The sequence below is a fragment of the Pundamilia nyererei genome, unplaced genomic scaffold (assembly GCF_000239375.1).
Source record: "Pundamilia nyererei isolate P.nyererei 1_Seehausen unplaced genomic scaffold, PunNye1.0 scaffold00129, whole genome shotgun sequence".
NCBI classification, from domain to species: domain Eukaryota; kingdom Metazoa; phylum Chordata; class Actinopteri; order Cichliformes; family Cichlidae; genus Pundamilia; species Pundamilia nyererei.
The window spans coordinates 552,051-580,006 of record NW_005187530.1 but is presented as its reverse complement, the minus strand read 5'-3'; the positions used below and the strand labels follow the sequence as shown (position 1 = coordinate 580,006).

Sequence of the window (27,956 nt, the reverse complement as noted above, 5' to 3'; positions counted from 1 at the left end):
AAAAAAAATTCCAAAAAAAGTTATGATTTCAGTGTTAAAAGTCTTATTAAATAAAAATAATAATTGAATTTTGTAATTTATGGTCACTATTAGAGCCAAAAAGCATTAGAAAGCAGGGTATGCTTTAGGGCTTGTCTACCATGTGATTCACAAAAATCTCCCTAACTGTGAAGTATCCTTTGTTTCTCAGAGCCACCCATCGCTACTTAACTCCACTCTCAAAACACTCAGCACGAAATTTAGCAAAAAATAAAAAAATAATTAATAAAAAAGTGTATCCAACTGAAAGTTCAAAAAGATGATTTTTTTTCATTTAAGCGCTATCAAGTGAATACAAATTGGCAACAAATGATAGCAGCAAATGTTTCAAAGTAGTTTTCACCATTGAAGATTTTAGTGCCAAATCAACACTTACACTTACCACAGTGACAGATTATCCAGCAGAAGGCTGCAGCTTTCCCCAAACTTTTGTCTGAATTTTGCGTAGATGAATACTGTAAGCCAGTAACACCCAATAGAAATGTCTTTCATACTGTGTAAGCTATGCTGATATCTAGAAACATTTTCAGAGTATAAGTAGACTCAAGAAGGGTATTGTTCATTGTCTTTCCTAAAGATCTTGCCCGACATAGTTTCAGATTTCCACGTCATGTGAGGTGAAAGTACTTTTACTCCAACACACACACACACAGAATAAAAAAATACCAAAAACGTACAATGGAAATGAAACATATGGCTCCTATGTACAGTGGTTTACCATACTAACAATACAAAGCTGTGACAAATGTCACCGCATATTCATGCTCTTCTGCATTTTCTATTCCCTCGTCTTCTGTTTGCTGCACTGTCCTACATCCTTACACTTTTTTCTTTTCGTTGTTTTTTCAGAGAAAAAAAAATTCACACATGACTTTGAAAGTCAGTTCTAAAATGAACAAAAGCAGGTCTCAGAGATAAATCTAAAGATGACAGTATGATACTTGTTGGCCGTGAATGTAAGCAACAATATAAATTTAGCCTAGCTGGAAGTAACTTGGAGATAAAAACTGAACGATGCCATGCTTTAGCACCACAGCCACCATTACAGTTCATCATGTCTGTTCTTACAATTTAATGGGATATCGCTGCTGCAGTGGGTAAAAAAAAAATGGCATCTGGAACATTATAAAGTGCATTTGGTATAATCTGAAAGTGGTGTATTGTGCTGGGTAATGATGCAGGAACACATCTGGGGGCAAAAATGGAAAAACAGACTAAAGAAGAAAGAAAGCAATAAAATCTGTTTACAGGGTTTGAGAGTATTGTTCAAGCATTTGAATGTTATTATACATACTGTGTGTATAGATGTGCACATACACTATGAGGAAAAAAAATTGGGCTACATGGGCTCTTAATCCTTAAATTCAGGTGTTTTAGTCTCATTACCACAGGTGTATAAAATCAAGCTAATAGCCATGCAGGCTGCCTTTACAAAAATGACAAAAACGGGTCGTTCTAAAGAGCTTAAGTCTAGTTGTTGCTATAGCAGGATCCCACCATTGGCGATAAGTCAGTTTATGTGAGTTTTCCTCCTAAGTATTCTGCATCCATCTGCTAGGTGAAAGCAACAAGTCAGCCACAAAGTGACCCATAAAGTTATAGAGTGGAGTTGTCGAGTGCTGAGGTACATAGTATGTGAAAGTCGCCAACGCTCCTCTGATTCAATAACTGCAGACCTCCAACCCATATGGAAAAGAAACGGTAAAAACTTATATGATTTACTCTTGAAAGTGGCCACTTTCTCATTACTTTCATATATTGTTTTAGTAAGTATCCAAAACATACAAGTTTCATTATATAATTTTTTCTCAAGGGATCTTATATCTGTTTTCACTCTTGTATGCTTTTCACACAAGTTTCACACAAGACAGATACAAACTTTATAAGATTTATATTTATCTTTTCCATATGGGAAACCACCTCTGGGATTAGCATCAGCACAAAAACCTTGTACTGGGAGCTTCATGGCATGGCTTTCCAAGTCTAAGCAGCTCCTATAGGTGTAAGATGTAGGTGGCCCAGTACTTTATGTCCATGTATTTCAAAATAAGACAAACATTTGACCCAAAGTTTCAGGAAAAATTATTTGGGCTCACCAAGACTGGATCCATTTCAGCCAGTCTTTGTTGTGCTACTTTAAAAAAGGGTTACTGTTTTGGAGGAAGGAAGGTTCAGGGTTTCAGTAGTCATCATCATGGGCTCATCCGATTAGAATGAGAATAAGCAGTCATCAATCATTTGCAGGTTTTGTCGTTTTATTGTATAACGGGTAAAGGAAAGAAAGACACACATGGACTGCTCTCTCTAAAAAGGACAAAGTATGATTTAAGTAACTCAAAATGATACATGAACTCAGGAGCCTCAAAGAGAAACTCACCTCAGCTGCCGCCCCATGTGGGAGTGAAGAAAGAGTGAGGGGTAGGTGAGTGCAGTCCTTTTAAAACGAGTGACAGGTGAGTGTAATTAAGGCCAAGCACCACACCCAATCAAAGGTGAGGAAAAGAAACAAGGTGCATCTGGTGAAGTGAATGTGCTAAAAGGTTCGCCTTTTAGCACATTGAATCACCTTGTTGTTGAATTGTGCTATACAAATAAACTTGCCTTGCCTAAACTTGCCTTGCCTTTACAACAGTTACAGTTGTTTATCCATTTTTCTTTAAGGTTTTTGGAATCATAGGTTATCTCAGGACATTTTAACCATACCCATAAATGTCCTACTTGAGGATGATCGGATTTAGGCTGTAACACAATTCTGCTTTGGCCAGAGAAATCAAATAGCTTGTGATAATGTATCCAGTCCAACTCAGAGCTCCTGATTTGTGACTGTAGAAGTTGGGCTTTGTGGGACTTATGCGAAGAGTGGGAATTATGTGGGGTGGGGGACGCTGGCAGAATCAACAATCTGATTGCTTACCAAGGAGATCAGCCCAAGGCACAGAAAATGACTCAACATTATCAGTCATATAATAATAACCCATTAGCTTAGAGCCTGGACCGATTTTGACTGAGATACAGTAACTCGTTGTCATGGAAATAGCCAGCCCTCGGTCGAGGTAATGGGTCTAAAACAACATGGATTATCCATCACAGTAACTGAGGGGAGAGGGCAGTTGTTTGTCGTCTTATGTATCTGTGCTGAGGAAAGCATGCAGCAAGATATGTGGGGGTCATATTTCCTTTATACAAATCATGTCTGGGGTTATTGACTGAAAACAAAATATGAGTACCAGAGGTTCTGTTTTCAGCAGTTGCTTGTAAGGACAGATGGTGAATTACAGAGCTGGGAACGGACGCATCCTTGTGATTCTGCATTTTTATGTATCACTGGATTTACTAAGAATAAATCCAGGGGTCTTACTTTCATGTTTCTTTCTGGAAGGTTATTACTCTGATTGAAAGTGTTCATGCATAGAGAAGCAAGACAGAGTTCCTGCTTTCCTGTTTCCTATTATCCTAACTAATCTGAAGGTCTTCCAGCTTATTTATGAATGTTCATCTACCTGTAGAGCAACCCCTCTTTTTGCATCTATCATTTGGGTTGGAAATAAATCACTGGAGTTTCAGTATTGATAAAAGGTCCATATGCAGAAGGCAAGAAGTTCTCCAAAATAAGTATGCAAGTCATCTCCTCTTCCTTTTGTTCAGGTATAGAGCAGAGTTGTTAATTTCAGTAATTATGGTGCTGCATATTAAAAGACTTTATCTCAAAGCATTAATTTTTTTTTATCTATTATTGAAAAGAATGTTAAAAATCATTCATCAACATCAATGATCTGGGAATGTTTACTTAGTTTACCTTGTTCAGTGCTAAGGTGCAGTGAGCACAGACACCTCTTAGTATTAGCATAGGGTGAGTCAGTAAAGCCATGATCATGTGTAACGTTGGACAATCACAGCAGAAGTCCAACTTGCTTATGTGGTCATTGAAAGTGAAGGTAAGACTCTCCGTATTTATTTAAATCAGTAATGCCAAACTCACTTCCCATCGTGGGTCACTAAATGGGCCGGACTGAAACTCCCCTTTCTGTCCTTGAAAATAGGTATACTGCACGCTTACTCCCTGTGATATATCTTAACATGAGAAAAAGAAGTGCAGTTGGTACAATGAGTTTTTCTACATGATAAAGAAAAAGCTGCTGTAGCAAAGAAGGAAATCAGTCAGCACTTTGGGCTTCTCTATGTAAGAAATGTGTAAAACAATAGAATTAATTATTACTTAGTTACTTTGGTGTACTATGAGTGGCCATGGGGGAGGTCTTTATCAGTAGCAAAAGCCAAAAAAGATGTGAGCATACAGTTTAATGTCAGCTAAAATTTATGCCCTCCTTTGGGCCACAGTTTTCACTGTACTGATTCTGGCCCAAGGGCCTCATGTTTGACACCCCTATTTTAGATAAAGCCTTTAAATTAACTGCCCACGTAACTGACAAAAGCATTATGAAGACTGGCAGCAGGTGTTTCCACATGAGATTTGGTGAACATTTGTGAGGAAATGTGAAACCTAAGTGTTCAGAAATAGAAAAGCAGATTCAAAGCCACATAAGCATGTGCAGCTCTGCTAATAAATAGCAGCACTTCTAACTGTATTCTCTGTGTCTTCCTTCATATCTTTATCACATTTAAAATATTAAAAATGCAACATTTTATCTCTGGTTCCATCTCTGGGTGACTATTCCCACATCCAGCATCACTGCAGGGTGCACGACACTGACAATATTCATCTAATGCGCTTCTCAAAAACGGATAGTTTGCATCCAAACCAATTGGATTCTCACATTTTGTTTTCCAGTATTCACTAAAACACTATAATTAGGCTAGCTGCGTGACTGCTATCATACTCCAATGCACTCAAAACCCCTCCCCTAAAAAATATTGACTTTAAAACCTGTGTAGGCACTGCTCCATCCTCCTGCTCCCCTCTAAAACTCCACCGCAGTTAATAGGAGTCAAACATCGCTGGAGGACTTTTTTTTAAACTCTCACATCATAGTGCTATTATTTTCAGTGTTGCTTTATTTCCACCCAGTGACAAGCCCCGTTGTCTGTTTTCTTTTTATTCTACCGGTAAATTTCATGAAGTTCTCTTCCAAACCTGAACCTTTTCAAGGTAACAACAGTGCTCTGATGCTTCTTCGTGCTTGATGCCACCTCATCCGTCAAATCCAAAAAAGAAAAAGTATCCATCTCCGTGGATTAATGAGCACATTGGGGCTTGAGAGAGAACGCAGTAAAGCTGAGTGAATATGTCTAGAGAAACCACAATAAAGAGGAATGATCTGCCCTCCTCCCAGTTTCATTCTCACAAATGTCTGTGATTTATATAGTGCTTTTATAGTGTTACTGATGAAGTGGAGTGCTTTCTATAGTCATTTTAATACCAAAATATCAAAGACTAAATCAGCACGAGGATTCTGATGAAAGGCTGTGAAGTGAAAACTTCAAATATACCTCCATCTGCCGTCACCCTCAAGGTAGGTTTCTGTGTCCTGTTACTTATTATTTAGCTGCTCTTCGGTCAACAGGATTTTCTTTTTGTATCTGATCTTTACATGGCTTACAGTTCACGTTTGATCCATTTTGACATTTTGCAGCAGTAGAAATAACCTAAATGCCATTATTTTTAGCATGAAATTTGATTACTTGAACTAAAGTGACACAAAAATCTAAATAGCTACAAAATTTTATACTGTTGTCCGGGTGCTAGAGAACATCATACACTGAGGGTGTTTCAAATCAGATCATGGAAAAGGATGGCTTTAGGGAATGTTGAAACTATGTACTGTATGCAAGTAAGGTGATAACTGGGAATATGTATGTCCCAGCAGGAGTTCTGTGACTGCACTGACTGGGAAGTGGCTGTGCTGTGGTTACTTTTGAAACACGCTGATGTAACACACCTATTTGCTGATTTTTGCATCATTCCTTGTAAGTAAGCTAAAAACGTTCCGGATGGGAAGAGTAAATAAGACTTCTTAGCTTACTTAAATCTCATGGGGGGCAGCTGATCATGTGGCTAATCCAATGAGGTTTGCTTACAGACGCCTCAGGAGAGCAGAGGATGTTTCAGTCCCTTTGTTTAACTTACTTCTTAAACACAACACAGTGAATCCGGTCTCATGCCAGACTACTATTTTGTTTCTTCCACTTTTAACCTTTCAACCTCACTGTTTAACCATTGGGCTTCGGATCGATTTGATCCGTGCAGCAATTTTGACTTTTCAACTAACACACTGAAAAGAAAAACGAGAGTCGATTTCTGCCTGACCACACTTCCCCCTCTACAGGCTCCTCACATGGATGTGTGATCTTACCATTATAATAATTCATCCCAATACACAAATACGTGTCAGAGCAGGTATGAAAGCAGGACTGTTTTAAAGTATGCAGATGACTCTGTTATTGTTACTCAGGCTGCAGGACTACGATACCAACCTCTGCTCAGTTACTAAACATTTTGTCAGGGGGTGTAACAAATGCTATCTTCAAACCTAACACGCAGACCGAAAAAACACTGACATTTTTAGAAGGCAGCAGAATGGGTGAAATCTTTAACCGCCCTCTTCTTCAAACACATCCTGAACGCTCTTAGGCAATCTTTCTTGTAATTTCTTTAAGTAGTCTTCAGGAATAGTTCTCCAGGCTTCTTGGAACACATTCAAAGCTCCTCTTTGCATGTTGGCTGCCTTTTGTTGTTTTCTCTGTGAAGATGACATTATTGAAGCACCGCTTCAGGGATGTCAAGGTCTGAGCTCTGGGGAGGGCAATCTATGAATGAGATTGTTTTATGTGTGTGATTGTATGTTTTTCTATCCAGTTATGCTTTTACTGCATTGGCTGTGTCTATCAGATGTTTTCCAAATGATATTGCACGGTGGATCTTAATCTCATTATGGTTTTCTGCATTCATAATTTCATCAATCTGAACAAGAATGGCTTCTCGACAGCCACCCTTACTGGCGATCTTCAATTGTCGCCCGGTTACATCTCTCAAGTCCTGTATTGGATTTTTCTTCTATATTTTTTAAGGATATGACTTTCAGAGTCTGTTCATCTGTTACTATCCTGCTGCTTTTGTTGCATGCTGTTTGCTCAAAGGTTTTAGGAACACACTGCCCACTGTGTTGAGATATGCCCAATTTTTTTGCAAATAGTTCTTTGAGAACCAGCTTGTTGGTCATAAAATGCTATTTTATTCCTGTCAAACTGTGTTATCTCTGGGGACTATATTATAGGTTTTTGTAACCGGCTGGTAGTAACAAAACCACTCAAGATATGCTTTAAATTTGGTTCTTTGCTAAGATGTCTGTTCTATGTAGACACAAAAGTGGTTGATTCCTTTGTTTTGGTGCTGTTTTTATGCTTGAATGATTCACAGCTTAACTCAGCCTCATACACTGGAAGTTTCTGGCTTTATCCATCCATCCAGGGCTAGAGCCTAGCTTACAATATAAAGCACCTTGAGGCAATTGTTGTTGTGATTTGGTGCTATATAATAAAATTGGAGTGAACTGAGTTGAAGTGTGACAGAGCCAAAGGTGGGGTACACCCTGGACAGGTTACCAGTCTATCACAGGGCCAACACGATTTGGTCTTATGGTCCACTTTTTTCCCCTTTTGCTCTCTGCCCTCCTCTATCTGTGTGTGTCTGTGTGTGTTTAACTCTGCTTGTGAGTTTTAGGGGCAAAGGCTCCTCCCGGCTCCCATTTTTCCATCTGCATACCTTGGAAGCAATCTGGCAATCACTCACCTGTGTGCAGTCTGTGATTACTCACCCCCTACTTACGGCTGAAGATCCCACTCAGTCAGTGCCAGACTGTTGTGCCAGCAGGGCTGGCATAACTCAGGCTCCTCCTGCTTTGAATTTTTGTGAGTGAACGTTTTGTTTGCTGTGGATTTACCCGATTCTCCCGTTGCGCTGGTGCTTCCCCTCTGTGCTGATGTGCTGTGGGGAGAAACCTGTGGAAAAATTTCTCTGAAAGGACATTTGGAACGACTTGCCTACAAACAAATACCACACAGAAAGGTCCCCGTAACTTCTCGCTGTGCACCACTGCGCTTCCCACAGAACAAATTGTTAGTTATTCGTTGAAAAACGTAATTACCACTATTGCATAAAAAGGAAAAGAAAATGCAATCAGCTATCCCTAGCCATCCATATACTGTAAACCACCTTCATCAGTAACAGTGTTGCCTAAAATTGTCAATTCACTGTGTAATGTTGCTGCGCTGTCACCAAAACAACACTGATTTGCAGATGTGAAGTTAACTGTCTAATGTGTTTACCACATCATCTGTTGCTTCAGTGTTTTTCCTCTAAGACTCAGTACTTGCCCACTTCTCATCACTAACAGTTATCCTGCAGCCTGGGGTGGCTGTAGCTCAGGTGGCAGAGCAGATCAGCCACTAATCAGAAGGTCGGTGGTTCGATCCCAGGCTGCCTCCTGGCTGCATGCCAAATATCCTTGGGCAAGATACTAACCCCATGTTTGCCTACTGGTGGTGGTCAGAGGGCCCGGTGGTGCCAGTGTCCGGCAGCCTCACCTCTGTCAGTGCACCCCAGGGCAGCTGTGGCTACAATGTAGCTTGCCATCGCCTGTGTGTGAATGACTGAATGTAGTGTAAAGCGCTTTGGGGTCCTTAGGGACCAGAAAAGCGCTATACAAATGCAGGCCATTTAGCATGTAAAGTTTTCATTGATCTATGGCTGCCACATCACTTTGAGCCTCCTCCTCGTGCGTCGAACTTACAGACTGCCAGTGTAACTATGTCCTCTTTTCAGCTATGAAGGAATTATTATTTAATAATATTTTGGCTAAAAATTTTAGGCTGTGACCTCTAAATGGCACCAACATTTTAAAAATGACCATAAAGTTGTATTAAGAAAGACTTGACTGACATGATAACCTATTTTATAAATATTCAGTCAGCAGAAGTGTAACAGTCCAGTGGATAAGGGATTATATTTTGTAATGTGCTTCTCACTCTCTCTTCATTTTCATGCTCTCTTGTGTTTTCATTGCACCCAAAACACATCTCAGATGTAATATTTCTATTTCCAGAGATTATCATTATCAAGGCACAGAGAAATGCAGCGTGATGAGCCACATTTTACTGTAGGTCATGTGATCCTTGGGTAGTGTTGAGGAGGCCTAGTCAGCTGGTTTCCATCAGGGGTTGAGTGTGGCCTATAGAATATATAAGGAGAAGAGCTCACCAGTCTTCCTCCCTCTTCTCTTTGCAGATCACCTTCATAGGCTAATGGATTCTTGCTGCTGCTCACTCATTCTGATACACACAATTTACATGCATTTTTGTTTTTATAGATAAAAAAAAAAAGCTCACTCTTGATGTTTGGATGTGTGGACACTCTCATTTTATTCCCTCTATAATTACATTAATTCATTTCAATCACTGAGAATGTGTACAAAACCAACAACAGTCCCACACCGGTATGAAGGGTGTGGTGAGCTAAGCTTGTACACCAAACCCTTTGGTTGGGGCTAAAATGCCTTAACAGCGTCACAAAAACTAAGAACAAAGTCACACAAATCTGTGCACTACATACACAGTTAAATCACATAATGTGACCACACATTTTCTCATAGACCCATACTCAGTCTGACTAGTCCCAGGCCGTTTACTGTTAAAATTAATCAGATTTGAGCCACCTCCACACTGGCCTTTACTTTTTTGACTCAAGGGCTCTATCTATTTTCAGAAAAAGCTTCAATTCTTTCATAATCAAAGGTATGAGGGTGGAAATGCTGAGTTCATTCTGAATGGTCAGGCTAACAAGGTTACCACCCAAAGGGCACAAAGTCTCATTATACAAGCAGCTCTACTTTATCTCTACACTTTGGAAAATGAGTTCCAAGAAACCTGATTGATATTAAATATTACCTGGATTCACCCTGTTAGGTTTAATTACAAGGGAAGAAGAAGAAGAGATAAGATCTCACACACAGAAGCCACCACAATGGTCATGCATGGTAAAATTCAAATTACTTTAAAAAACTCATCTTAGGCAATGTCTGACTAACAGGCTAATAGCTACTGTTAGATAGCTGGTTCCTCAAATTCACCATTCAGTGTGTTAAAAAGCCAATATATTGTGAGTCTTACACCAGTCGTCACACACATTACCTCAAGATGTTCGTAAAGCTGTGGCTTGGCAACTGTCTGTAATAGTTCAGCAATAAAAGTAATGAAAAGACTGCATTACTTCCAGCCCTAACTCCTGAAATGCTCAATAACTGATAACAGCCTTTTCCTTTTTGCCAATATCTGATAGAGCAATGATGCTTGAAATCTATCCTTCCCCTTGCAAAAAAAAAGTGCTCTCAAGCATGCCCAGTTCATTTCAGGAAGAGCTAAGAGCCAGATGCAGTGTTTCTAATTCATAAAAATAGGCATGTTCTACTCATTGGAAACCCCTACAAAACCTGTGCTCTGATATCAAGAAAATCAAGAAAAAAGCTTCACCTCCAGCAGAGATTTGCATGGAACAGCAGCATGCATGAATTCTGTGCAGCCTGAATACATCCTCTGTGAGTCAGTGGGACACAAACGAGGGCTAAAAGGCTTCTGCTGCTTTTGATTGTGACCATTCTTTTTATTTTTTTTATTTTTTTTGCAATTTTTCATTAAGCCCCCTAAAGCCTGGTACCAAAACACAGGCATCTGTTAAAGTTAGAGCCGTCTAATGGGATTTTACATTCATTATTGTCACCAAAACGAATGTTGTTGAATTCTTAAGGTCTAAAAAACACATTTAAGTCTGTTTGCCAGGCCCTTTGCGGGCACACGATATCCAAAATATTAATAGCATGCACACAAATGATATGTTTTATTACACTGAAATACTCTTGTGTCTGTTTGCTTTGCTTGTTTTGCGCCTGACCTTTAAAATAACAATTATTTTGAGCATTCAGAGGTCACATGCAATTGAATCACGCCCAAATTGAATGTCTGTTGAGATGTGAGTGCACTCCATTCTGCTTGCGGCCTCACCAGTTACTGTTCACCGGGAGGCACGCCGAGTGTCGAGTTGCACTTGTGAGGATCTGAAAGTCTGGCAGGAGCAGAAAGTACGGAGTTATTCCACCTTGACCTGTCCTCATCTACGCCTTTCACCCGCCTTGCCGCTGCTGCCGGAAGAGCTCGATAAACCCATGAGCATTTCATTTTCCAAGACAGCTCAGGGTAACGGAGCACAGAACCAACGCCAAGGCTGTCAGGAGAGAAGAAGAAAGGCAAACAATAGACAGGAAAAAAGACTTTACTCTCTGACATGGAAGCAATCACTGTCCACAAGGAAACGCTCTACAAGCAGAACATGCTGTAAATGCATTAAAAAAAAAGGCAAAAAAAGTCTGTCCACGTTATGAAATATGTCAGGTGAAGGCAGCAAACTGGATTTAAACAAGGGCTGCCTGACATTCAAGGCAGGGGCGGCAGATTGCTGTAAAGTTAGATGGATGCGAGTAACCTTTCAAGTAGCTTAACAGCATCGTGAAACAAATATGCTGCCAATTTAACCTGCTGCATTTGATAGCAATAAACTAATTACAAAGACTGTAAACAAATGACTTTGACACAACGCAGCCATATGTCCAATTCAAAGATTTAGCATGCTTCAGCAAAGGTCCGTCTTGATTTCTGTCGGTGCCTACTTGCTAACACAGTAATGTCAAGCTGTGCAGGATGCAGTAATAACACTCTGCAGATGTGTAGCTGAGATCAAAAAGGATGGCCATATTTCCAAGAAAATCTCTAGTTCCTTCAGGATTTGAGGCTGATGCCAGAAGTGGTTTCTTCCTGGATGTTTCCTGTCTGTGTCATTGAAAGGCAAACAGTAATACAGTGTATTACAAATCCAGTTCCCAAAAAGTTTAAAGACAGTGTAAAATGTAAACAACAGAATGCATTGATTTCTAAATCTCACAAGCATGTATTTTATTCAATCGTAACAGAACATCGAAAACTTCTCAAATGTCTAACAGGCCAGTAAGATGGCTGGGTATAAAAAGAGCATCTTAAAAAGAGGCAGAGGTTCATCACTCTTAAAAAAAAAGGAAAAAAGAAAAAAAAGAACTACATCTAAATTTTACGAAATAATATTTTGGAATAATTTCAAAATAATGTTTCCCAATGTAAAATTGCAAATACTTCTAGTGTTTTGAACCTGGAGAAATCTCTGTATACACAAGGGACAAAGCTGAAAGTCAGTATTGGATGCCAGTGATCTTTGGCCCCTCAGGCAGCACTACATTGAAAACATGGACATGACTGGACGGGTGCAGGAACAATTCCAGAAAGCCCTGTCTGTGAACACAAATCTCCATACCATCCACAAATGCAGGTTACAGTTCTGTCATGCAAAGAAGAAGCCTTATATAAAGATCATGCTGCTAGGTTCACTTAAAATGGACTTAGGCAGAGTGAAATACTGCTCTGTGCTCAAAATTTGAAATTGCTTTCGGAAAACATAAACAAATTGTCTTCTGGACAAAGATTGGCCATCCAGCTTTTTAACAAGCCTGCATCTCTGATAGTGTGGGGACTTTTCTGGGAAGGCTTTGCATATTTGAGAAAAACAATGCTAAACTGCACACTGCATCTATCACAACAGCGTCTCTTCATACCAGAAGAGTTAAGAGTGAGGAACTGGCCTGCCTGCAGTCCAGACCTTTCACCAACCGAAAACATTTGGAGCATGATGAAAAGGAAAACACATCAAAGAAACTCCAGGAGCTATAATCCTGTATTGGACACGAATAGGATAACATTTCTCTCCCAAAAGTCAAGCAGCTGGTCTCCTTAGTTCCCAAATGTCTATGTTGTTAAAAGAAGAGTGAATGCTACACAGTGGTAAACATGACCCTGTCTAAAGTTTGTAAAAACCCCCATGAAACACACAGTCATGAAATTTAAAATAGGCTGATATGTTCCTGGATTCTGTTTTTAATTACATTTTTGGAAACATTTTCCCAACGTTTTTGCAATTGGCTTTGTATAAAAAGTTCCCACGGGAGCTGGCACAAAGGAAAAAATGTCTGAATGATTTAATTAAAAGTTTCAAGGAAGCTCCAAATGTGGCTCCAAATGAACGATATTGCTATATTGAAGCTACTTCACCTATAAACAAGCAACAATTTACAAAATCACATGTGCAAACAGCTGACTTATTACAGAGTGGATTAAAAAGGCGGCACAGTAAAATCCATTTTCCTAATCAGCACGAGGGTAAGGAGCACCATGGTAGACTCATTCTTTATTTAAAGCAATTCACATCAGGTACAATTCTTGTTAAGGGTCTTTGAGCTTATTAACTGGTTGTATGCATGCTCAATCATTCAGGTAAGGATGACTGAGCATGCATGGTTAAAATTCACTGAGATTCACCTGTAGTGCTCAACAATAATACATTTCTATAGATGAAGAGCAAATTCTAAAAATCCTGAGTAGAGCTGGAGATTAGTGGTTACATTTATTAGCAGAATGGCAGATATTTTGCAGTTTTACTGCAAAAAATAAAACGGTCAAACTGCTTTTCTCTTGCAAGAATTTGCAGCATTTCTGTCGTTGCTTTTTTTTTTTTAATAGTACACAGCGCATCTTCTAGTTTTTGATTGCTGCCTGCAAGACAACTCAAGCGACTTGAAAATGTCACTTTGGACTCTTGGAAATTGGCTGGTATAAATTTATTTTCACTGTTGCTGTTTAGAGGGAAAAAAGTCAGCGTGCCCCTGTGTTATTTCCATAATGTATTTTTAGTCGCTTTTCCGCCACGTTATTCACAGAACAATAAGTTAACAGTTCATGCATGACATTCTTGTCAACTTGGATTTGAAAAAAGACTCCCCAAGTCTTCTGAGGGATCACAACAATCTGAGGGAACACACACAGACACACACATGCACACTAAGGTCAACATCTGCTAAACAATCTTCGTCTGCTTGTGATTTGATTATTGTTCATATTATTGAGTAACCAAAACTTAAAAACTGGTCAAATAAGACAAATGAGAGCTTTCCTAATCAGAAAAGTGCATCAGAATGTACATTTCCTTTTTACTGGGTGAAATAAGGCAGACATTATAAAAATGACACTGCAACCAAGTACCATTTGTTATAACATGTTTCGGCAGTTTATTTTCTTTCTATGATAAAAGCCATTTAAGCCAATCAAGACCATGACTGGCGAACGATATTGTTTTGTGGTTTATTGCACATTTGACAGACCAGCCCTGTGATCAGAGCAGCATTTGCACCTTGGCCGTAAAGTATCACAAACAAACTGAATCTGACAAGGAAAATTACTTTGACGTTCAGTTTTAATGGGATGGTTTCGGAAACACGTAGAATAAACAGTATTCCATTAATTCTCTCTCTCTCTCTCGCTCCCCCCCCCTCCCCCCCTATTTCTTGGGAGGTGGTATTGATGCTGACGTGCAGCGGTAGAGCCCAGCCCCTGCTCTAATCTGAGAGGAAAAAGTCCCGACGCGGAGAAAGAAGCAACAGACTGGATCGGCGCGGTCGCTGCGCGCTCGGGTCAGGTGCGCGCCGGGAGAGCGACTCCAAAACGCGCAGCTGGAAAGCTGATTTAACGCTGCACAAAAACCGAGATCGCTTTGAAATATACACAAATATAATATAGAAAGCTAAGAGGGGGATTTACCGAAGTCTCGACACAAAGACACAGGAGAGCAACAATACTGTCTGCAGGAACGCTGATGGAAACGCACCTGACCATAAACCCTTGCCCAGAAAATTCCGTGCAATGAAGCAGCACAGACCAGCTGCAGGTGCCTTTGCTTACCTTTTAACTTAATCCGAAGAGCAAAGAATAAATAATGAACTTGACAGACTCTGTTTGGCTCTTGGAAGAGCCCTGGAACCTCAGCCGTGTGGAGGAGGAGGAGGACGAGAAACTTTTATTCGGGATCGGCACGGATAATTTCATCACGCTTCTGGTTTTCGGGCTCATCTTTACGCTCGGCGTGCTGGGCAACTCCATGGTGATCACCGTGCTGGCCCGGAGCAAACCGGGAAAACCTCGAAGCACCACCAACATATTCATCCTGAACCTAAGCATAGCAGACCTGTCTTACTTGCTCTTCTGCATCCCTTTCCAGTCCACTATCTACATGATGCCCACTTGGGTGCTCGGTGCGTTTATTTGCAAATTCATCCACTACTTCTTCACTGTTTCTATGCTGGTCAGCATCTTCACCCTATCCGCTATGTCAGTGGACCGATACATTGCCATCGTTCACTCCAGAAAGTCGTCCTCTATTCGGGTGGCGAAGCACGCTCTTATTGGTGTGGTGGTGATTTGGATACTCTCCCTGGCCATGGCTGCGCCTATCATGTATTACCAGAATATTTTTCAGAGAGGGGAAAATCACACCTTTTGCTGGGAAGTGTGGCCGGATCAGAACCAAAAGAAGATCTATGTGGTTTGCACGTTTATCTTTGGTTATGTGCTGCCTCTGCTGCTCATTTCTTTCTGTTATGCAAAGGTAAGAAAAGGCTGTTCACACAGGTCAGTGATATAATTAGAGGAATTACTGCTAAAGAAATGTACATTTGACTTCTGTATCCCTTGTTTACAGGTGTTAAATCACTTGCACAAAAAACTAAGAAATATGTCCAAAAAGTCAGAGGCATCAAAGAAAAAGGTACGTATCATAGCGATGTGTTGGGTGGTTGGGGAATAGCCATTATAGTATAGCCATTGATAGTTTATGCATTCATTTTTTTGAATAAAGAATAAGAATTCACTCAAGTATTTGGCCGACCACAGTCCAGCACCTATAATTTGGTGCAGGAATAGCCATACACCAAATCATTACCTCCGACTCTCCCTTGTAGCCAGAATAATAAATATAAATGCAATATTGTGTACGTGTACTATTAACTGGTGCACTTGAGCTTGATGGCCAAAAGGTAATGCACAATCAAGCTGCCATCTAGACTATCATACTCTTTGGAGGTCATTTGACTTTCCTGAGAGTAGCTATCTGCAGTCGCCTACTTGATTACCGATACGTCTGTCATATGTCACAGCATCTGATAACTGCTTACAATGTTACAAAGCCAGGAGTACAGACTCCCGGTCAGTTGGGGAGATGGACCGATGAGGATTTACATGTGCTTTCGTGCGTACTTCTCTAGAAACATGCTTTTATGACCTGAAACCTAAACAACTGTGGAAAGTGAATCGGGAATTTCTGATGTTCTGATGATTTATTGTGTTTGCTATGCGGGGAGTCCTGGAAGAGATTGTCACACCAATAACTTTGTGATAAATGGTCGTCCAACAAATCATTAAACCCTGTAATACATAAATTACGTTTGCAGGTACTGAGAGACTAAAATGAATGTCAGATGAGAGCACTTTTACACACTTTCAGAGGGAATCAGCAGCTGCAGTGAGGAAAAATACAAGCCGGTGTAAAACTGACAAAGATGAGAATTTTATACTGAAAACTGGATCATGTGTATGCACTTTTGATGAATATGCATGTTTTGTGTTTCCTTGGCAGTATCTCTCTGATTAGTCCAGTGCGTCTTAGGAGAAGTGTTTAGTAATACCTACAGTCCTTATAGGTCAGAGGTGTCGAACTCCAGGCCTCGAGGGCCGATGTCACGCAGGTTTCAGATGAGTCCTTGATCCAACACAGCTTATTTAAATGGCTAAATGACCTCCTCAACATGTCTTGAAGTTCTCCAGACGCCTGGTAATGAACTAATCATATGATTCAGGTGTGCTGACCCAAGGTGATATCTAAAACCTGCAGGACACCGGCCCTTGAGGCCTGGAGTTCGACACCCCTGTTCTAGGTTATTACTTTATTACTTTTATTTCTATCATTTAATCTACAAACAGGTTAGAGGGATTTAAGCTACTTACACTTCTTTGTCTTTCCTCTTATGGTGTGAAATGGCAGACACTAAATGAAACACACTTTCAAGAGGAAACTATTTTTGGACTGACACGTGTTCTGGCACAAGCACAACAGTGAATCAAACCCCTGGTTGATTTCTCAGCAGCCTGACTCAGAGACTAACTTGGCTGGTACCAGTAACTTAACCACAGTGGCTTGGTCATATTATATGAAGAATAGTCTGGGCTGCAGCTTGGAGTGCTGGGAAATATGCTTTACAGCTTTCTTGATTTAATTAAAAAAATCTCTTATCAGTCCTTTAAAAATACAGCGAGGAGGTGGCTTAGCTTATCTCAACATACAGTAAATACTGGAAGCTGCTATTACCCGCGTACAGTGCTAATGAACTTCTTTCCTGTCGTAACAGTATAAACTGGGCTATGAATTAAAACTATGGGGGCTTTGCAGACATTTTCCCACAGATTTATTGAAAACATAATTCATATAACAAAGTAGCACATACTGTTGGGTCTATACTTTGTTAGACAAATAAACCACAGTGGATTTTAATTCAAACAGATATGATTGAAGTGCAGACTTTAAGCTTTAATTCAAGAAGCTTTGTAAAAATGATAATTTACTGGTTAAGGAATTACAGCAATTTATATACACAGTGTCCCATTTTCAGAGGCTCTAAAGTATTTGGACAATTGACTGAGAAGGTAAGTAGCGTTACCTTGTTTTTCATGAAAAAAGAAGCAGACACATTATCTGGATGGAGGGATGGACAATATCTGAAGTTAATTCAAAGTGTTGAATTTATAGTTGATAGCTTTTCACTGTATTTTTAATATGAGACCTAAGGCGATGTCAGATGTTTGGCAAGGGAGGCCAAAAAACAAAACAAACCTCTCAGAGAGATAGCATAAAACTTGAAGAGAGGCCAAAATAATAATCTGGTTCATTTTTCAAAAGAATGAATGAACTGGCCAGCTCAGCAACACTGTAAGAACAGAAGATAACTAAAGTTCATGATGACAAAATTCTGTGTGAGGTTAAGATAAACCACTTTGCAAAATCTAACCAATTAAAGAACACTCTCAAAGAGTTCGGTACGCCTTCATGAATGCAAGAACAGAAGATTTACCACTGGCTACGCTAGCAGCAGTTTAGACTTTGCCAGAAAACATCTACAAGAGTCTGCAGAGTTCAGAGAAATCTTTGGGGAGATGAAACGAAGATGAACTTGTACCAGGATAACCTCAAGTGAGCAGCATGGAGAATGAAAGAAGCAGCTCATGATGTGAAGCATACAGCACTATCTGTAAAAACTTGGAGGAGACAACTTATGGTTGTCAGTAGAAATGTATCACTGGTGTTTATTGATGACATGACCGCTGATAGAAGTAGGAGGATGAATTATGAAGAAAACTCTCTGGTCAGATTCAGCAAAATGCTGCAAAAACAATCAGACAGTGCATCAAAGTGCAAATGGTTTTATAAGCGAAAGCTGCAAAGCAATCCAAGTTTCTAAAGTCCCAGACATGGAATGTTCTTCAAATGCCAACGGAGTCACCTGAGCTCGACCAAGTTGAGCAGCGTTTTGTGTTCATAAATGCAAGACTGAATACAAAACGACCCACAAACAAGCAGCAACGGAAGGTGGTTGAAATCAATGTAAAGCATCTCAAAGGAGGAAGACATGATGTCCATGAGTTCTAGACTTCAGGCAGTCACTGCAATACTTATTCTATTTAAAACAGTCCTCAGTTCATGCAAACCCTCTGGGGTCAAGTTAAACCTCTTGAATTAAAGTTCAAGGAGCTTGAAAAACACAGCGACTGGACTTATTATAGTTTTTCGAAGATGCCTCACCTCTCATCCACGAGGCTTCTTCTTTTCAAGGGCCTAGACTACCATGACTTTGATGACTGGGAACATACACAGACTCTTGAATTAAAGCTGTGGGTTTGTACTTCAATCACATATTAACTATGGTGGTTTACAGAGGCAAAACTAAAAAAAATGCATCTTTGTCCAGTAAATTATGGACCTGACTGTTTTGTCCAAAAAACACCAAATTTCTCAGGCTCACAATTACAACTTGAAAGCTGACCTGAAGGTTTAATCTGCGATAAGATGATGTTATGTAAGAGCAGACCATTTCAGGACATCCTGTTGTCTCCATCTTACTGCCTGTCAAAAATAATCCCACAAATAACACCCCAATAAAAGGAATCGGTGAACTTAGCTGTTCCCCACTTTTTCTGGGTTGTAGGCTATAACTGAGAGGTATCAGAGTCCTATCAGTTTACTGTACATGAATGAAAATCTGCATATTTTTCAAAATGCTGATTAAATCCATTACGTCTAAAACATATCAAATCCTGATGAGCCAGATGAGCAAAAATCCGACTGACATTCTGGTTCTAATCTTCTTTTTCCTACTATTAGCACACCGACATATTATCAAGGGTTTCCCTCCATAAAAGATGAAAATCAACAGGTAAAAAGAATAAATTGCATCTGGTGAAAGCAAAGGGAATTTGTGCAGAAATGGGTTTAACTTAGGTCTCAGCTGCTCTCTGTCAGGCTGGTGAAATATATTGTTAAAAGCAGCTGGGAAGACCAAGGTTGCTCCCATGGCTGTTGTGAAACACAACCAATGTTCTTATCGACTTCAGCCTCACAGAGGAGGAATCACACAGCCTTCAAAAGTCACAACACAACACACTGTCAACACACAAATCTAGGAAACCATAGGGAATACGAACCTTTCTTTTCTGCAAGGTCTTTGCAAGGAGTTGATTTTTTATATATGTGTCACATATATGCTACAAATCCTTTCTGATTATATGTGTCTGGATTTTTTTTCTCTGTTTTAAATCTGAGGTTGAGGAGCCATGCAGTAAGCAGTGTTAAATCTTAGGAGTTTAAGTCTGTTATGCAGATGGAAAACACAGATGGTTATAGATAATTACAAAAATAAATGTTTGGCCAAGTCATTCTGAAATTATTTAAGAATGTGTGTAGGCTGTAATATGCATATCTGAAGCCTGGGAGACTGAATGAATTGACTGACACCCAACAGCATGCAGTAATTTCCCAGTGACTTCGGGAGTAATGAGAACAATGTTGAATGAACATTTAAAAAGAGCTGCAGAAAACTGTAAATCCAAATGATATTTTTTGATTACTAGTGATGATTAGTTGTGGAAATATCAAAAATGTAGCACAAACTTGCCAAATGATAATTTCCCAACATGATAACAGTTTTTCTTGTGTTTCTCTTTGAAGAAAAGTCATCTTGGTGTCCATTTTTGAATTTAAAAATTCGAAAGAATCACCTTTGGGTTGTTAGGTAAATCAGTTCTTGAGTGATGAGCTAAAAGTTTATGACAGAAGGTGTTTCTGCTGCAGTCGTTTACAATAGCCTAACGACTGCCTCTCTGTGGGTTTAGGGGAAGATGTGAATGTTTTATGGACACCATTCAAACAAAACCCTGCTTTTACTGTAATACTGCGCTAAAACTGTGAGAACCTGTTCATAGTCACCGTGTCTTTGTGTCTATGTGTGTAGTTGTGTTGGGGTCAGAAAGATTTCTCTGGCCAGTGCTAACTTGTATCAAGTCAAAAATGTTTATCATGTGACTGGTAAAATATTTTTTTAAAACTATATTTATTGTAATTTATCAATGCAGTACTGTATTTTGTTACAGTTAAATAAGGATCGCAGGGCATTTCATCAGACCGCACAAATATTAGCCATATAAAATAGCATTATACTCTAAAGTCGCTCATGTGAACATGTTGCCTATACACACAGCACTGAACAGTATCTGGAGTCAGGTTAGTGGCTGGAATATTTGACTCCATCACTATGCTCAGAAGTTCCTAACAGCGATTCTAACGATGCACACAGCAGCGTTCTTTTAGCGCCCGTGAATACTGCTGCCTGCTGCTATTACCAACCAAAAGACATATCCACCGTGATATCACCATTTAGTTTAAAACTCTGCATTTGGCAGTCATGTTAGCTTTTTTTGGATCAAAAGCACCACATTTAGATGAGAGTATGAACTGTTGCTTTAATAGCAAACACGTTAGTTTGGATAGCAAGCTAAACTCTATGCTAGCAACACATTTTTGCTAAGTAATACACACACAGCACACATTTCCACACAGCAAGCCATAATTACTCAGATAATCCATTAAAAATTCTACAAACGTTCACCCCACTCAGAGTTGTCTTTTTTAATAGGCTGTAATCATACTTTTTAATGCTGTAAAGTTGAGCATTTCAAAACAGGAGTCTGTGGTGAAAGACTTGCTTTTTGGAGTCAAGTGGCACCGAGCTGAACTTCAGTTTTTGGCACTTCTTCATTGGTGTCATTTTTCTGCTTTACAGATTGTGCCTTTTTAGACTGAACCAAACAGCAATGCTGAAATCTACAACACCAAAACAATTAGGTTACCATGGAGACCTTACAGTCAGCTGATTTAGCAACTTTCTGGCATTTTTTGTGCTTGCCATAAAAATGTTTTTTAAAACCTTGTAGGTTGCATAGTTGTCATACAAGGAAATGACATATTAGGCTTTTCATTTTTCATAACAGTAAAAATACTGCATCTCAGAATGCTCTCCAATGAGGTGAAAATCTGTGCACTCATATTCATTTAGTTGAGAATATTTTCACTTTACACTTAACATCAGCTCTGTTACTTCTGACAGCTACTTGCTCAGATGGTTGGCTAAATATTATTTCTAACTTATACCCATCAAAACTTGGAAAGCTGAATTCCTGATTCAGGATTTTCAATATTTCCGTTATCTTTGATGAGAAGTAATTAGCCCTGCAATAAATCTTCTTACTACCTCAGCAAATCAAGGAGCATGTAATTAGTTTTTCTTCCTTTTTTTGTTTGTAGGAAGAATAACATTGTTTAATTTGTTCTTCTTGGATATTATGTAAATTTAATAATAATAATAATGGATTGCATTTATATAGCGCTTTTCGGGACCCCTCAAAGCGCTTTACAATACCACTATTCATTCACTCTCACATTGGTGGAGGCAAGCTACAGTTGTAGTCACAGCTGCCCTGGGGCAGACTGACAGAAGCGAGGCTGCCATATCGCGCCATCGGCCCCTCTGGCCAACACCAGTAGGTGACAGGTGAAGTGTCTTGCCCAAGGACACAACGGCCGAGACTGTCGAAGCCGGGGCTTGAACCGGCAATCTTCCGATTACAATTTGATTTATGATAACTGTCACATCATTTTACAGGTTTTGTAAGTAGCTACAGAAATGAGTTTATGACACAGACTGTGGATGAAATGCCACCAGTGACTCATTAAGTGTCGGGTGAAAAGGCATTTACAGTACGTCTGCTTTTTCAAGGTTTTTAGGCCGTACTTGAAAATATTTAAACAGCTGTCTAAGGTCAGATCTGCTGTTTTTGTTCATACCAGTTCTTTGTTAACTTCATCCACTGCTCACGCACTATTTGCCTTGGGCACTGTGCTTAAGTTGATTGTTTTCTAATTGATAAATATGTTCAAAACTCTCTTAACTTTTTTGGGGAAAACAGCTGTAATACAGAAGAACAGAACAGTCAACACAGCTGTCATGAGAATTAAGAATTAAACAAGTATGCCACATTGCCATGCTACTGAGTAAACCTAACAAAAATAACACGTAGCATTTGCAAATAGGAATCACCCAAATGTGCATGTAGAGATGTTAAAAGTCACTTATGTAATGTTGATTAATTAAAGTCTGTGGTATGGGATCATAATATTATCAGTGCAAAGTTCTCAGTATTTACTGTTAAACTCTAAAATGATTAAATGTAAATGGGGGTATGAGAAGGTTTATTGATGTGTGATGAGCTCCTCGATCCTCAGGCCAAAGAAAAATGGCATATCAACAAAGTATATTAATCCATTATCTTCTGAGTTGTTGGACATTAGTCATCCAAAGTCTCCTGAAGCGCACTTTAGTTTGGCTTGAAGCCAGAGCCTGCTTACTCTCTCTCTCTTTCACTTGCTGTCAATGGACTGTCTGACAGATCTCTCCACACACTTTCATTGCTGATGCAGAGATAAGAATGCAGTGATGTGCATACTGCTGCCAAAATCTAAGATATTGGTTACCAAAAATAACTCATAATGTTTCTCAAGCAATGCATACTTAAAAATGAGCATGGTCTCAAAGACTTCTACTGGAGGGCAGGAACTTGATTATAGGATGTTAATGATCTCACACAATTTTTACAATGCAGATTGGTCCCAAACATGCCACTATCTCATCAATGACTTTCCAAGCTTTATTCTTCTATCGTAAACAAGACTTCAAGCTTAAATAGAATATTAAATTCTGTATTTGTTATCCTTGTGGATACTGACAAAATCTTACCTTTTTCCCTTTCCTTTGTGGATCCCAGACTGCTCAGACGGTGCTTGTGGTGGTGGTGGTGTTCTGCCTGTCGTGGCTCCCTCATCATGTAGTTCACCTCTGGGTGGAGTTTGGGACCTTCCCGCTAAACCAAGCCTCCTTTGTATTGCGGGTGGCTGCACACTGCCTGGCGTACAGCAATTCATCAGTCAACCCGGTCATCTACGCCTTCCTGTCGGAGAACTTCAGAAAGGCCTATAAGCAGGTGTTTAAATGCCAGATTAGAACCAGTGACTCCCCGCTCAATGACATCAAAGACATTCGTAGCAAAGCGGATACGCCGCCCTCAACTAACTGCACAAATGTTTGACTTTTTCTTTTTCTGTTGCATGGATATCGCGAAAGCTGTAATATTCCACATAAGCGCTGTTAATTTCACCTGGACTAGAGGGGATAAGGCACCAGTGACTGCAGGACACGATTACTGCCTCTTTGATCCGGCTGTGATTGCTACTGTACATGTCATCACTGATGGAAAAAAAAAAAACCTGTCTGAAACTGAGAAAAAGTCATCCTTCTTCGACAGTGACCTCTCTTAAAATGTAGAAAGTGAGTTTATTCAAATCAATGAATTTAAAACTCTGCATGAGGAAAAGAAAAACAATATTGGTGCAGGTCCAATAAGTGGAAATTTTTCATAAAAAGTAAGAGTTGCATTAAAAGAAGCAACACATATATACCTGTAATACAGTCTGTTTAAAAAAATAAATAAATACTTGTATGATTTTGCAGGATTTGGATTATTCAATGAAGAAGTAGTAAAGGATCACAAAATTCATGCATCTGATCCAGTGGTTGTTTTGCCATCTTTGTTTCTTTAGTGATGAAAGAGGTATAGGATAACATGCTAGCTGAGCTAGCTTGAATGATCTCGTCTTAGCTAGCTGTTTCTAAAACAGGTGGCTCCTAGCTACATCCAAAACTGTTTCTACAAATTAATTGTCATAAACTAGACACATTTAAGCCCAGTTTACGTGTTGCTAACTACTTTTAGCTTGGTATGCTAATGTTAACCCTGAAAACCTGGACAGTGAAAGCAAACAATGGTTTTCCGAAGACAGGAGTGTGATTATGGCGCAATAACTCTAAAAAGCTACTCTTTTGTTTCATTAAAAGGGTCTAGGATATGAAGGTCTTTAATAGTCCTAATGTGCTTGTGAATTCTAGTTAAATTAGTACCAAAAAGGCCCTTTTTTAAAAAGATTAGCAAGCATGACTCACTAATATCATGGAAACATACAATTTTGTTTCAAGTTAAGTTGAATGAAAGTTGGCTAATATTTAACTCTGTAGTGGATAACTTTTCTTTATTTTGTCTGTTGTTACAGACACCAGATTGAGAATTAAAACCAGTGCCAAAACTAGTTTACCAGGAAACTATAGGTGCCCATAGACTAAATCAACATTGTCTTAATTTATTTGGCAATGACTTGATTGTAATCCCCGTAGTCCATCTTTAGGGTTTAAGAGCCTGTTTTGATTTGATTGAACTATCAAACATGCTTTATAATCATCTTAAAGCAAATTTCATATGACTACAGACAATATTTTTGTGTAATAGACCTCTGGAGTTTGTGGTCAGTATCACAGCCATCTGTTTGGCAAATAGTCTGCTGTACCTCCCATTGAGGAAAAAATATGAAAGACTGGAACTAAAAGATTTTTTTAATTGTTTTTCTACATATTGAAGTTGTAATCATCACTGTGTGTGTTTTGGGGTTGTTAAATAAGGTACATCTTAACTGCACTCATGACAAGGATCATATACATGAGTATTAAATGAGTAACATTTTTCAAGTAAGCTGTCCATCCCTGCTGATGGTCCTTCACCGTAGATTAAAAATAAAAGACCTACTATTTAAGTTGCACTCTGCTTGAGAAACAATGTATTTTATTATTACATTTGGTTGTAAATACTAAAAGCTAAAGCTTATATTCACATATGTCTTTGGAAATCTTGCTTATGCTTATACTTGCTTATGATGCTACGTAAACAGTTTTCAGATTGTGTTGTGCTGTATCAATCAGCCTGGCTGTTGAATGTACCGATGCTTGTTGTACTTTTCCTGGTAGCCATCTTTGTAACCAAGAAAACAACAGAACAATGGAAATGAAGAATTTTAATGTTGTACAATATATGTGATGTGCCAAATCACCGTATAGTAGCTTTATCTCAGTGCAACAAAATAATTTAAACTACACAAGATGAGAGCTTTAAATACAGTACTGCTCGGTATTCTCTGTAACCACAAATACTCTGCTTAAGATTTTAGTCCACAGCACCATCTTTCTCCTGACAACAGCAAATACCGGTCATCCGAGTCTTGCCCTCGCTCTCATTGAGGCTCTTAGATGTGAGAGTCGAGGCTTTTTCTGACAGAGATGCAGTTGATGACTTTGCTCACTGTATTGCTGACTGCACAGATAATTATACCCACAAAGGACTCAGGATTTTTTCTTTCTTTCTTTCTTTCTTTCTTTCTTTCTTTCTTTCTTTCTTTCTTTCTTTCTTTCTTTCTTTCTTTAAATAGGACGTGCTTGGAAACCACATCCTGATGGTGTAGGGAACATAGCTACTGATTTCCGTAAAAAGAGTTAATGAACAACATTTTTCTTTTTAATCAAGAATGTATTTTCAGTTTGATATCACTTTTTATTGCAGTCCCCAAATTACAGTATAACTGTTTTAGTAATTATAGACTACTGATCAATATTAATCATATGTTTAGGCATATCTAAGTACAGGAGAAGAAGATCAGAGGATACAGACTAAGTGGTTCCAGCTTTTATTCTGCTTTATTTGTGTACTTTTTATTATTACTGCTAACGCTGTGAGCTCTTTTAATTTCTAGGCTCTATGAGAATTTTATCCCTGCGTTCCCTTTGGTATTTACTGTTTCATGAGTACAATGAATATACTGTAACTGTAATGTGATGGCTATTTTCTTACATGTTTTATTTTCATTTTGAAATGTAGATTTATGGATTAAACTTTCTTTCTTTTTTTTTTCTTCAAAATTCATCTACTCCATGCTCAGTAAAATGTTTTTTCTCATAAATAAAAATGGAATTAAAAACAGTATGGTAAAACCAAATGTATGCACATACCATTTTGTGAGTAAATGCAATAAATGTAATTCTTTCTAACTGTAAGTTTCTGGAGAGACACACATTTGTACAACTTTTAGTGCATTTTGTTTAGTGTGGCTTGCTTTTTGACTCTGATTCCTGTATTAAAACAGCTGTGATATAAAATCAAAATCTGACAAAACAATTATATAACTCTCTTTTAAGTATATTGATATCTGGATTGTATTATGAAATATATTCAGGCTTTTGATTGTGTCTTATGCAGTGCTGCTTGTATTATAGTCACATTAAACTCTGGCATTTCCTCGGTGGAGTTGTCTTATTCCATAAACAACACTTGCTCACATACATGAAATTTCACTGTGTTTATTCAAAAAGCGAATTCTTATGTCACACTGAGGCTTTATTTATAAAAGTAGCATTTTCTTAAGCCTCATTTATACCCCAAACCAACTCTCACCTTCTTGATTATCACTGTGTATAACTCAAAGTGCCAAAAGAATGAAACCATGGAGCAGACCCACACCAGTTCAGATCCCTCCAGTTTGTTTTTTTGGATTACACAGTATAGAGAGTCCTGGCATCAAATCCACCCAGTGAACCCAATGACCGGTTTCTTTGCAATGATGTTTTCTATTGTAAATATGTAGCTTTTTCAAAGCAGTTCTATGTACAAAGATGCCAAATATCAATATAAAAACAGTAATTTAATCCCCTTTGAAACACCAAGTATATCCACAGGTGTGCAGCTGAAATAAAAATCGCCCAAAGGACATTTTTTTATTGCTTTGAAAATCAGTACAAGTAAGAGAAACGGCTCCTCTTAGCTTTAATGAAATTGCTAAGCCTAACAGTAAACAGAAGCAAACTGGGAATTTGATTTTCCTTTCTATGAGGTTGGATTGCTGAGGGTTCTGACAAATGGCAATTTTTGTTATCCCACCACTTTGGATCATCATGTGACCAATATCTTCAATGATCCCTTCACATTCTAGCATCAAGGCGAACATTTTGTGAAGTGACACTCATTATAATAAAGGTTATTAATCAAAAAATATCTGTGATAGTTTTTGTAGATCAAATAGCAGTGAAACGAGTGATATTGCCATCAACTTTCAGTTGCCCTTCGCATAAATTGTCTATTCAAAGTGTACAGAAAATAAACCCCACTCAGACTAATAAGTATCATGTTTGTGCAAGAAATCTCCTACCAGACATTTGACAGGTATGAGTTTACTCAGTTAATGCGTCTTCTTTTACAATATGGCAAAATCACAACACTTCCTCACCAGTGAGGTGGAAATATAGTTGAGTAAACTGCAAGCCCTGATTGTTGCTAGGTGCCCCCTGCAATCCACTTCTTTTTCACAGATGAGTTTGCATGTTTTGTAGTTGGCTGTTTCTAAGTATCTTAAATCCTAACTTCCAACTCAAGTGCATTGAGCCACTGTCTAGTTTTCCTGCCTTGGCTGCCAAATT

At 38.9% G+C, this 27,956-nt stretch overlaps 2 protein-coding genes across 2 annotated transcripts in view; one reads left to right on the top strand and one right to left on the bottom strand.

Annotated features, from left to right (window-relative positions):
* Positions 1-2,440, bottom strand: part of mbpb (myelin basic protein b) — a 58,598-nt gene extending 56,158 nt beyond the window's left edge. The window contains exon 1 of the mRNA XM_005743234.2: positions 2,417-2,440. The gene's annotated coding sequence lies outside the window, so the exon portion shown is untranslated. The remainder of the gene's footprint in view (positions 1-2,416) is intronic.
* A 12,305-nt stretch (positions 2,441-14,745) lies between these two features.
* On the top strand, positions 14,746-24,208 carry LOC102201457 (galanin receptor type 1). The gene is made up of 3 exons (XM_005743228.1): positions 14,746-15,562; positions 15,656-15,721; positions 23,377-24,208. Exons 1-3 carry the CDS (start codon positions 14,894-14,896, stop codon positions 23,695-23,697), a joined length of 1,056 nt encoding a protein of 351 aa, XP_005743285.1. The 5' UTR covers positions 14,746-14,893; the 3' UTR covers positions 23,698-24,208.
* The last annotated feature ends 3,748 nt before the right edge of the window (positions 24,209-27,956 follow it).